Source organism: Somniosus microcephalus, chromosome 11, assembly GCF_052327205.1.
Source record: "Somniosus microcephalus isolate GS21.2 chromosome 11, FLI_Smic_1.0, whole genome shotgun sequence".
NCBI lineage: Eukaryota > Metazoa > Chordata > Chondrichthyes > Squaliformes > Somniosidae > Somniosus > Somniosus microcephalus.
The window spans coordinates 225512142-225524660 of record NC_140997.1 but is presented as its reverse complement, the minus strand read 5'-3'; the positions used below and the strand labels follow the sequence as shown (position 1 = coordinate 225524660).

General features: G+C 44.0%; 1 protein-coding gene across 1 annotated transcript in view; it reads left to right on the top strand.

The window, feature by feature from the left end:
• Positions 1-348: 348 nt before the first annotated feature.
• LOC147111293 (rab GDP dissociation inhibitor alpha-like) overlaps positions 349-12519 on the top strand; it is a 47449-nt gene continuing 35278 nt past the window's right edge. Inside the window, exon 1 of the mRNA XM_086002053.1 lies at positions 349-683. Within this exon, the coding sequence (XP_085858179.1) occupies positions 639-683 (45 nt within the window). The 5' untranslated portion in view covers positions 349-638. The remainder of the gene's footprint in view (positions 684-12519) is intronic.

The following is a 12519-nucleotide window of genomic DNA, read 5'->3' as shown; positions in this document are numbered from 1 at the left end:
CTGAAATAACAACAGAAAATGCTGGGAAAACTGAGCAAACCAGGCAACATCCGCGGAGAGAGAAACAGAGTCAACGTTTCAGGTCGAATCCCTTCGTCAAGACTCCTTCTGTGCGGTTATGACTCTGTGACCTCTCGGACGGACTACAACTCCCACGCTGCACTGCGAGGTGGTGGGGTGAATGTCCAGTGCGCAGACTCCGGACCCCTCGCCCGGACTACAACTCCCAGAAACCCCGCGCGACCCGCGCATGCGCAGTGCGAGCCCGCGGCCGCCTTTTTTTTGGCAGTTGACGGAGGATATGTTGGCACTACTTTATCCATCGCACAGGTGGAGGCAGGGAGGTGTTCCCGGGCCACCCGTTTTATTCGGATCTCGACCGTCGCCGAATATTTCAATGAATACTGTGAGGCCGTGTCCTTGATTTTGAGTTCGAAGGACATTGTCTCCTGTGTGGATTTTCTTTTTTAAAAAGCGCACTATTTTTGTAGTGGCGGATTGATACTGTGTTGGTGAGGGTGGTGCTGCGGTCTCTGCTGATAAGCTCCAACCTGGGGAGAGGCTCAGCCCCGCTCTCCTCAATAAATAACAGTATTTTAACACTAAATCAACACTACTGGCATACAGTAACATCAGCTATGGATGAGGAATATGATGTGATTGTCCTGGGGACAGGATTGAAGGTGAGCTTTTGTTCAATAATAATTAAAATAAACCTCTTGCATTAATATTTGATATGGGCGGGTGGAGGAGATGAAGGGAGAATTGCAATGGCTTGTCCACTCTCGACTCCTGCATATCATCTGACTTGCAGAAAACCGCACAAGAATATGGCAGAGTTTTTATATTTTTCTATCTATATCTTATCTCCTATATATATATCCACTCTATATCTATCTCTCTATTTCTCTCTATCTATATGAGGTGTGTGTGTGTGTATATATTTTTTTAAACTTGATAGGATAAAGTGGAACATAATAACTTGCAAAAAGAAAATACTGCAGATGCTGGAAATCTGAAATAGAAACAGAAAATGCTGGAGATACTCAGCAGGTCAGGCAGCATCTGTGTAGAGAGAGAAACAAGAGTTAACGTTTCAGGTCGATGACCTTTCGTCATGACAAGATTTCTGAAGCAATCAACAGTTATGATTTTAGCCTTTCAGGATCAAATTGTAAAGTTTAAAATTATTGTTGGGGCAGAAAAAAAAACCAGATGAGTGTTTCTAGCATTTTCTGTTTTTTTTTTAATCACAGATTTTAAAAAAAAAACGGTTTCTAAATTGGGTTAGAATGGTACATCCAAGCCAGGAATGTTGCTGTGCAATAATGGTATATCCAAGCTGTTGCTGTGCATTAAATGGTATATACAAGCCAGGAATGTTGTGTGCATTAAATGGTATATCCAAGCCAGGAATGTTGCTGTGAATTCTGTAAAATACAATTCAAGTTAAGCAGATGTTTAAGAAACTCGGTATGCAGTCGGCTCCGTTTGATATTTCTCTTCAGTAAACAGAACTTGAAAATCCTAAATTTATTCTCTACCTGTACCTGTTATGATCAGTGCTGTAGAGTGATTTTTATCTGTATAGAGATTTCCTAAATGAATACTTTTGTTTCATGCAATTCATAGATTTTTCTTTCCCTCATACGTTGTGTAAGCTCCTATATTAAAATGTATAAGCCAGTCGCAGGATTCAACAAAGGCACTAACATTTGGAGAATCTGGGATTAGAATTAAGAAGTAGCTGAGAGATAATGCCACAGGATGTTTATTTTACTTTTGACTGTGAATCATGAATCGGTGAATAAAATATTGTGAAACATTGGTTGTTCATCTGTTCTGATATTCCCTATCTAAATGTATCCTATCCCACACCGAGTCTCGCTTGCACATCACCCCCTATCCTTGATGGCCTACATTGGCTCCTGCTCCTCCAGTGCCTCAAATTAAAAATTCTTATCTTTTTGTTTAAATCCCTCCATGGCCACGCCCATCCCCATCTTTTATAATCTTCTCTGGTGTTCCAACTCGCCGCCGCCGCCTCCTCCTCCTCCTCCTCTCTCTCTCTCTCCCCCCCCCCCCCCACCACCACCACCACCACCAAATTCTGGCCCACTTATGCATCCCCCACTCCATTTGCTCCACCATTGGCGGCTGTGCTTTCAGCGGCCTAGGCCCCACGCTCTGGAATTCTCTCCCTAAATCCCTCTGCCTCTCTACTTCCCTCTTCATCGAACCTTTAAAACCTACTTCTTTGAGCAAGTGTTTGGTCACCCCTCCTGATATTTTCTCCTTTGGCCTGTCCTCCATTTTTTCTCCCTTCATGCCACTGTGAAGTGCTTTGGGTACTTCTAGCTAAAAACCATATCCATACTAGTTGTTTTTATTACTGTTTCCAGTAGTAGAGAGGAAAGGTAAAACCATGTGACTCCTCCTTGTAGGCCTGCTCCTGGGCCTGGCTAAAAAAGCCATTAATTGGTCCAGGCAGCGGGCAGTCGAGGGGGTCGTTCAGCCGGATTGCCTGCCTCTCTTCCGCGGCCATGTTCGCGCCCGGGTGGCCCTGGAGATGGAGCACGCGGTGTCCGCCGGCACGCTTGAGTATTTCCGTGACCGGTGGGCACCGCGGGGACTGGAGTGCATCATCAACCCGGACAATCAAATTCTAATTTAATTTGTTTAAGTTTCATTTGAGGTTTGTTTAATTTACAGTCAAATTTGTTTAAAGTACCCAGTAAAAAAAAGTACATTTAAAGGGTGGGCCAATATCAGGCGTAATAACAAAAACCAACCATGTGACTGTTACATAGGTACTGCTTTGTATGTTTCGTGTAGAAAAAATATATATTCATCGGTGCACAGTACAAGTGTTTAGTTTATTTTTAAGATTATTAATGGCTGGACTCCCATAATTGAAGTATAATTTTTTTTTAATGTATTTATTCTGTGAAGTGTAATAAGTTTATGAAAATGTTCCATTGGGCTTCTATTTATTTATTTAACAAAATGGCCCCTTTGCTTATCGAACTGACACCGTAGTCAAATACTGGAAGATTGGGCCTGCTGATAAAATGTAGTCGCACACAGTTAGTGCTTCTGTAGTCTGTTCGCTTGCGGAAGGAACACATGACGGCTTTCACCTGATTCCTTCCATCCTTTTATGTGACATGGCCGATGCACACGTCCATAATTGGAACACAGCCATATAGTGGAGTGGGAAAGCAAGCGTGTATTGGTGCTGGCCTTGGCTATCTGAATGGTGGGATATTCTGTGACCGTTGTGGTACCTAAAGGGACACAGACAACACAACAACAACTTGTATTTATATCGCGCCTTTAACCTAGTAAAACGTTCCAAGGCGCTTCACAGGAGTATTCAAAATCAGAATTTGACACTGAGCCACAATAAGGAGGAATTCGGGCAGGTTAGCTAAAGCTTTGTCAGAGGTAGGTTTCAGGAGCATCTTAAGAGGAAAAGGAGGTTTCGGGAGGGAATTCCACAGCTTAGGGTGTAGGCAACAAGGCACGGCCACCAATAGTTGAGTGATCAGGAATGCTCGAGGGCAGAATTAGAGGAACGCAGCTATCGCCGGGGCAGGGGAGGGGGTTGCTGGAGGAAATTAGAGATAGGGAGGGGGTGAGGCCAGGGAGGGATTTGAAAACGAGGATGAGAATTTTGAAATCAAAACGTTGCTTAACCGGGAGTCACTAGGCCAGCGAGCACAGGGGTGATGGGTGAATGGGACTTGGTGCGAGTTAAGACACGGGCAGCTGAGTTTTGGATGACCTCAAGTTTACATAGGTTCAAGTTACATAGACACTTTGGTGGTTTTGATAGTGGTTTCGGCAGACTTCATACAGATTAGCCTACTTTAGAATCATGATGTCTAGTTACATGTTTTCCCATCCTCCAGCTCTCGTCGCCCCCCCCCATCCCACTCCCAAAGGCAGTGACTTAAACTTGGGATATGGTTCCATGGGAGTCAGATGGCCATGCCCAAAATGGCCATTTTCCTCCAAGTGACCATCCCACATGTGTCAGCCTTGATCTGAATGTGTTTGTGGACCCTTCAACTGTAGAAGATATCACCCTGGCCTTGCTCTGATGAAGTGGGAACTCCAGCAGCCATTTTCCATCTTTAGGTTTTACCATCCTGGCTGAGATCGACTAATACAGCACAAATTGGGGGTTAAACCAGGAACATTCCTGATCAATATAAAACCATGTGGTGTATTTACCCTCTGAACCATTCCGGGGCTGGTTCAGTTGATTTTTAAGCACAGTAGAAAGGCTTTTGTGTTCGATATAATGGGTAACGCGATTATATAATTATTATTCCCTATATATAAACTCGGTAATGACTTCCTAATGGTTAAATGAGTAAAAGTGCAGTCCATTTTAGCACGGGTCCACTTGGAGCAAAAGGTCCCCAATTCGAATCCCGGCCTGTACTGAGCTAGCTCATCTCAGCTGGGGTAGCAGTTGGGGGTGCGATACAGATGTTTGCAGCATCTCTGTGCCAGGCAGGGGGACCAGGCAGCGGAAATCAGCCCTGGCTCCCACTTGTGATTGCCATCCAATGATCCCTTTATCCTGTGCTTCTCCAGGGCAAGGTCTCCTGCTCTGGTCCCTCCCCCCCACAGTTAAATAGCCCACTGACTCTCGTTGTCCCATCGCACAATCACTGGTCTATTATCGTGCGTGGCCAGTGAGACAAGGGAAGAAAACTGGATGCAAAAAAAAAACCCTGGTGACTAGAGATTCAGTTAACGCCACATGGTTGACAGTGTACCTTTTTAAAATAAATAAGAATGCATCAATATTCTACGTATTTTCAGCAAAATAATTTCATTGGTATTTTTTTGATTACAGGCAGGTTAATTTAAAAAAAAAAAAAAAAAAATGCTAAAGCAAATTAAAATTAATTAAGCAGTGCCATTATTTTTGACTATTTTCATTCACATAAGAATCAGTGAGGACCATAATACTGTAATTACTTTAATAACACAAGTTGTAATCTTGTAGCATATTTTGTGCCACAATGTTTAGAAACCAAATCTGGTGTAGTGTTGTCATTAAGTATTAATAAAGGATGTGTGAGCAGGGATAATGCAGTGTGTTACAGGCAGTACTCAGTAGAGAGTGGATTGATTTCCACTGATCACTTGTAAAGCACTTTTTCAATAAAATTAAATACATGCAAAGTTGTATTGTGTATATTACTGAATATTAGATAGAGGGCCACCACTTCACAGGGACTGAATAAATCCAATTTAGCGTTTATTAATGGGATTCCTGGATATTTACTGGTTTTTCAGGGATTGTATCCCTAGCCTTAGAATTATGGCTGCTGTTTTATGACTGAATACGTCAAATTCTACATTCATTATATGGGATTTCTCCCGGTGTTTTGGGATCACGTTCTGCGATCGCATCCATTTTTCCATGAAAAGCACCTTGATTTGCATTATGCCTCTAGTAAATTTGCCTTTGTTTGAATTGAAAAGCAAACCTTGGTATTACTATTTGAATTCAGTCAGGTGCTGCCACGTTGCACCTGTTGCTGTGTCGCCATGATCTCTGTGACCCATCAACTTGCAGGAGGCCACTTCCAACTACAACCAGTGCGCATGCCTGCTGTGCAACAGCTGTAAGAGAAAACACAAGGAAAACTCGACAGCGTGATAATAAGTAGCCTGTTTTGCAGCGAGAGTAAGGCAGAAATTCAACCTGTGAGGTTTGGCTGTCGCAGCGTTTGACGTAATTAGATCTGCTCAGTTGGATAACGGTATTGCAACTCTTCCTGCCATCTAATTCCCCATCAAGTTCCTTTTGATGCCTCATCATTTTATATTTTATTTCATATAAAATTTTCTCTCAACAATAAAATCAAAATGCTGAAAATACACTTTTTAAAAAAAAAAAAAAAAAAAAAAAAAAAATTCATCTGGGGATGTAGGTGCTACTGGCAAGGCTAGCATTTATTGCCCATTCTTGGTTGCCCATGAGAAGATGGTGGTGAGGTTTGTTGAACCACTGCAGTCTGTGTTGTGTGTTTGGTGGGAGTGTTGTTAGCATCTTTGTAGATGCTGAGCCAATGGTTTGTGTCAGTCAGCATCTATAAAGAGAAAAGACAGGTTACCATTTAGGGGGTCCCCTTCCTCGACTCACTCTCACACAAAACCAGGACTCCTAACCAAGTCTTTGCCAATACAGACCTTTGACTGGGGCTGTGCCTGACAGGACTGGAGTGACTTTCCCTCCAATTGGTGTTTTTTCCTCTTGTTGGTGATGCTGTCCCTTTTGCTTTTTCAGTTGGGTTTCCTGTGCCGTCGATCATCTTTACCTGAAATGAGCGGTTGAGCAGCCTGCCATCCAGGTCATTTGAAGTTCGCTCCTTGCTTTCCTACCTGGTCTCTTTAATGTCATCTCCCAGGGTGGCTGAGACTGGCAGGAACATCCTGTTGCTCAGCTTCACCATGCATTGGTGCTCCAGTGCACAGCACCATACTGCATGCACCCACTATTTTCCTGTGCTAGGAACTCTGGTCTGCTACAGATGTCCACAATGGCTCTACAGTGTCGGTCTTTCCCTTGAGTGGTCTGGTTGATTGCTTGCTTCTTGGGGGAAGTTGACTCCGACTACCCTGTATCTACTGCACAGTAGCAGGACCCGAGAATGTAATAATGAAACTCCCTTAGGTTCTAGACATGATTTTTGTGTTTTGCGCATGTGTACTCCTTCAATCTGTCCAGAGACAGATCAAGTTAACATGAGTTCAGCTGACATTTGGTTTAATTGGTGAGTTACTTTATTCCACAGCAGATAAAGCATACAGAATGCCAAGCGTGATGAGAGATACTTGGTACCATCAGTATAACTTCTGTTTCTGGAAAAATAAAGACAGGCATACGTGAACCCACTTTGGGTCCTTTTACTTAATATAAAAGCACAGGACAGAAGTTCTCCCCTTGCTGTCTGCCTTTTTTGATGTTTGTGCCCTAATATTTTTACAAGTCTTTTTTAATATTTTGTTCTTGGAGATGTGGGCATTGCTAGCAAGGCCAGCATTTATTGCCCATCCATAGTTGCCCTTGATAAGATGGTGGTGAGCTGCCGCCTTGAACAGTTGCAGTCCATTTGGTGAAGATGTTCCACAGTGTTGTTACATAGGGAGTTCTAGGAATTTGATCCACTGATGATGAAGGAACGGTGATACATGTCCAAGTCATGATGATGTGCGACTTGGAGGTAATGGTGTTCTCATGCACCTGCTGCCCTTGACCTTCTAGGTGGTGGAGGTTGCGGGTTGGGAGAGGCTGCCAAAGAAGTCTTGGCGTGATGCTGCAGAGCAACCTGTAGATAGTACACACGGCAGCCACGGTGCGCCAGTGGTGGAGGGAGTGGATGTTTAAAGTGGTGGATGACTAGTAGCGTTCAAAAGCGTTTGCCTGCACCAAGATGCTAGACGTCTTCCTGAATGGCCAGTTGTTGCTGTGGTTTGGGATCCGTGCAAAACAACTGCACACGGCACATTTTAAATGCTGCTCGCCAGCCAATGCATTCACCAGTCAGCGAAGGACTTTCCTGAAAAGCTAACACTTTTTTTAGGCAGCTTTTGCTCCTAATATATATCCCAAACTGCTTTTATGTTTTTCTGCGGAAAGATGGCCAAAGAATCACAAACCATGACGCTTCCTCTTTGTAATCTACCTGTGCCGATTATTTTTCGGCAGCTCGGCAGCCCTGAAGTCACTGTTACCTGTCACTTGTGATGCCTCACAGGCATCGCTTCTCATTATCGAGTAACCCCCCCCCCCCCCCACCTGACCTGTGCGGTCAACTCAGCCAATTGGAAAATCGGGTGTTAATGAGAAACAAAAAGAATTTTGCAGATGCTCTGTAGGTTTATCAGGAGTGCCTGATTAGTCCTAGGTTAGTAATGTACAGGAATGACTCGTGTATGTACCACTATTGCATCCCTGGCCATGTATTATTCATAATGCCATGAATTTGACAGTTGTTTTGCAATTAATCAGTGTACGTGGGGGATAATGGATATCCACGAGTGATTTATAAGGCAATTGTAATTGGGAATTTCATAGCCGCCTTCTCGGGGAACTGGCTTGTTTTTTGTTACCACAGTGTAATTGAGTGACGGGCGTGGTTGGGTGAAACCAAAAGCAGTTTATTGAGAGAGAAAGCAGACGACAAATTGGTACAACAAGTCATCGGGAATAACAATGGTGTAATTAGTTGGAGTTCCAGCGAATGCTCTGACGGTTGCTGTTGGCAGCCATTATAACAACCATTTCATTTTGGTGATGTGGAGGCGAGGGAAGAACGATACCTGGGTCAAACTCTGCTCCACCTATCCCGTGCCGCATCGTGCTGCATGCCCATCACCCCGTCCTTGCTGATTTACATTGGCTCCCTGTCTCTCAATGCTTGAAAATTAAAATTCTTCCCCCCCCTCATTCCTTCATGACCTCATCCACACTACCTCCACAACCTCCTCTGGTCCTGTGTTTTCTCCAAATATTTTGTCCCTCTTACTTGGGCCCCTTGTGCATCCTCCACTCGCTTTGCCTCACCACTGTGGCGGGACCAGACTTCTAGATCCTACGCTCTGGAATTCCCTGCCTGAACCTCTCCACCTTTTCTTTTCAAAACCGTCCCTTTGACCAAGCTTTTGATCAGCCTTTTTAATCTCTCCTTTCCTGGCTCAGTATCTTGTTTTCCTTGCACTTATTCTGTGACAGGCCTTTTGGATATCTTTCACGTTTTTAAAAAAAAAAAAACAACAGTATAATTTTAACTTTTGCACTCATCAGGGTCTGTGCTGGGAGAATGGCAATCTTTCTCACTTTTTGCACCCAGGACTGTGTCTCTACTGCCCCCAAGATGCGTATTAAGTGGATTAGAGTCATACAGTGCAGAAGGAGGCCATTCGGCCCATTGTGCCTGTGCCGGCTCTTTGAAAGCTATCCAATTAGTCCCACTCCCCTGCTCTTTCCCCATAGCCCTGCAGATTTCTTCTTTTCAAGTATTTATCCAATTCCCTTTGCATAAAAAATGTTTCTCCTCATCTCCCCTCTGGTTCTTTTGTTAATTACTTTAAATCTGTGCAATGAATACTCAAATAACTCAATCGCTTTTTAAAATTTGATTTCCTGTGTACTCCACATGGTGTGTAAAAGTTTGCAAAAGCTGGGAGATGCAAAACTGAGGCGCTACATTGCCACCATTGGTGGGAGGGTGTTAGTACATCATGACAAGTTTACGTGGGTTATTTTTGATTATAAGCGTGGACATGGGAATTGATAATGGGGTGGGGAAGATTGACCCTTAAGTACGAGAAACAGGAAGTTAAATTCTGTAGGCAGGCATTGAAGGAAGAAATCTTGTGTGTGATTGTGTGCATGTGAGAGAGTGGTTGTCTGTGTTTGGGAGCTGGGGGTGAGCGGGATGTGGGCGGTGGAATAAGATAAGTTCCAATGTTGCCCCTATTTTTATTTTGGCGGCCCATTGAAAAATCCGCACATGTGCTGTTTTTGCATTTAAAAGCTGATGAGCTGGCTGCACAGGAGGTCCAGACAGCTTGAAGGGAACTTTGGTTAATACCCATCGGTTTTGGATCAAATGGTCCAGTTTTTGAATGTCTTGAGGCTCCCTAACATATAAATTGGGTAACAATGCTGGTTTATGTCCCCAATTATTTCTGTACCTAAAGAAAGGTTAATTCTTAAAAACTGGAAATACTCAGCTATCAGAACACGCCCGAAACACAGCGACTTGTTGTGATTTGGGACACGCTGCCTCTAAGGATGGTGGAAGCAGATTCAATAGTAACTTTCGAAAGGGAATTGGATAAATACTTGAAGGGGGAAATTTTGCCGAGTTATGGGGAAAGAGCAGGGACGAGCGGGACTGATTGGAGAGCTCTTTCAAAGAGCCGGCACAGGCACGATGGGCCGAACGGCCTCCTTCTGTGCTGTATCACTATGATTGTATAACCTATAACTTATAATCCCAATTCAGTGGTGTTGGTGATGTGCCGGTGTTTTGAGCTGATGGCTGGGAGGTGACTCCTGCTGATTTTTCTTTACAGTGAGAAAGTGGCTTATCTCCACTCGGTGCCTTCGCACAGTGATACTGCTGAGATTTCGGACTCTGCAGGGCAAAGAACTGAATCTGTGCCTCTCCAATTCCGTGGCACCACATGTTGGTGCTCTGTTGGATTATCCTGCTACATCAACTTACACTCAAAAATGAGTGGTGTAACTTTTAACTTAACTATGTTGAAACTCTGTCATGAAGTAGATATATTGCACCTGCTGTAACCAGTTTTGGAAATTCAATTTCTTCTTACTGTGCTGATTGAGCAATGACAGGTTATTTGCACTTCGATTTTTGCTTGAGGGTTGGGGGTTCTCTATGAATTATCAAACAGAAGCAAGGGCAGACACGGTGGCATAGTGGTTAGCACTGTTGCTTCACAGCACCAGGGACCCGGGTTCGAATCCGGCCTCGGGCGACTGTCTGTGTGGAGTTTGCACATTCTCCCCGTGTTTGCGTGGGTTTCCTCCCACAGTCCAAAGATGTGCGGGTTAGGTTGATTGGCCATGATAAATTGACCTTTAGTGTTAGGGGGATTAAATATGTGGGGTTACTGGGATCGGGTGGGATATGTGTCGATGGGCCGAAATGGCCTCTATCTGCACTGTGGGGTTTCTGTGATTTCTGTGAAGTTAGGATCATATTTTATTGGACAAGATTATTTGTCAGCTTTATACACAAGAAGCTGAGTATTTTTGGAAATGCTCAAATTCCTGAATTCAATCTGAATTTGCTGTGGGAAAGAATAATGCAGTAGATGATAGGTCCATGAGAAGGGATATGCATTTGCTAGAGACCTGTATATCCACAATATTTTAAACGTCTTGTGTATCGTGTGCATTTCCTATTGTCGCATTTACTTCCTGTAATCCTTTCCCCGTCACCATGAGAAATACCAATGCAGATCTGCTAGTAACTAGAATTTATTTAATGCACTGGCTGTCTTCCTTCCTCTCCCATTTCCCAGGTTTTTCCCCCTCCCCTTCTGATGGCGGTGACTTGTGTTGCAATGAGGTTCCAGAGGTGGGGCAGTCATCTCGTACATCGTCCAGATGACCATACTTCACGTATGAGATGAGACATCGAATGTCAGCAGGCTATTTGACAGTAGGAGGTGATCCTGTTCTTGTCCTATCTGTGTACATGCAAGGACAACTGTGTTGCAGTGAAGAGCAGGAACCCAGGCTGACCTCTTCCCCATTCCCTTCCCCAGAGGCACTGAGGGCAATTGTAGCACCTCCGCCATTACTCGAGCTGAGGTCCGCTGACTGAGCACAGAGGAGGGTTTGCATTTTTTTTTGCTTTATGTAGCTCTGTACCACACCGTAATCCTGCACCACTTTAGCCATAAAATGAGTGAATCAGAAAATTCCATTTTCCAGATTTGAAGTTCCTTTGCCAATTAAATAGGCCACTACTTGCTCAATACTATGATATTCATACCCAAATAAAACAATTGGGCTCGGCTTTATTTTCAGAATGCTACAGCGAAACCATATTATAGGACTTCTGACCGTGAGCTAACCAGGTGATCCAGTGTAAGAGCTCTGCATTCCTTCCTCTTGTGTATCTGACACTCTTCGCCCCACCATTGGCAGCCATGCCTTTAGTCGTCTCAGAATCGCCTCCCTAAATCTTTCCATCTCACCACCTCTCTGTTCTCAAGACCCTCCTTAAAACCTACCTGTGAGCACGCTTTTGGCCACCTGTCCTAGTCTTTCCTGCTTTTTCTGACCTTGAAGTAAGCCGAGATGATGAACATTAAAAAATAGGAGCAGGAGTAGGCCTATCGACTTCTGTTTTGAATATACCCAATGACTGAGCCTCCACAGCCCTCTGGGGTAGAGAATTCCAAAGATTCACCACCCTCTGTGTGAAGAAATTTCTTCTCATCTCAGCCCTGAATGGCCTACCCTTTATCCTGAGGCTGTGGCCCCTGGTTCTAGACTCCCCAGCCAAGGGCAACATTCTCCCAGCATCCACCCTATCAAGCCCTGTAATAATTTTGTATGCTTCAATGAGATCCCCTCATTCTTCTGAATTCAAGAGAATACAGGCCTAGTTTACTCCAATCTCTTCTCATACGACAGTCCCGCCATCCCAGAATCAATCTCGTGAACCTTTGTTGCACTCCCTCTATGGCAAGTATATCCTTCCTTGGGTAAGGAGACTAAAATTGTACACAGTACTCCAGGTGTGGTCTCACCAAGGCCCTATATAATTGGAGTAAGACTTATTTAATCCTGTACTCAAATCCTCTTGTAATGAAGGCCAGCATACCATTTGCCTTCCTAATGGCTTGCTGCACCTGCACATTCACTTTCAGTGACTCATGTACAAGGACACCCAGGTCCCTTTGAGCATCTGCATTCCCCAATCTTTCACCATTTAGGAAATA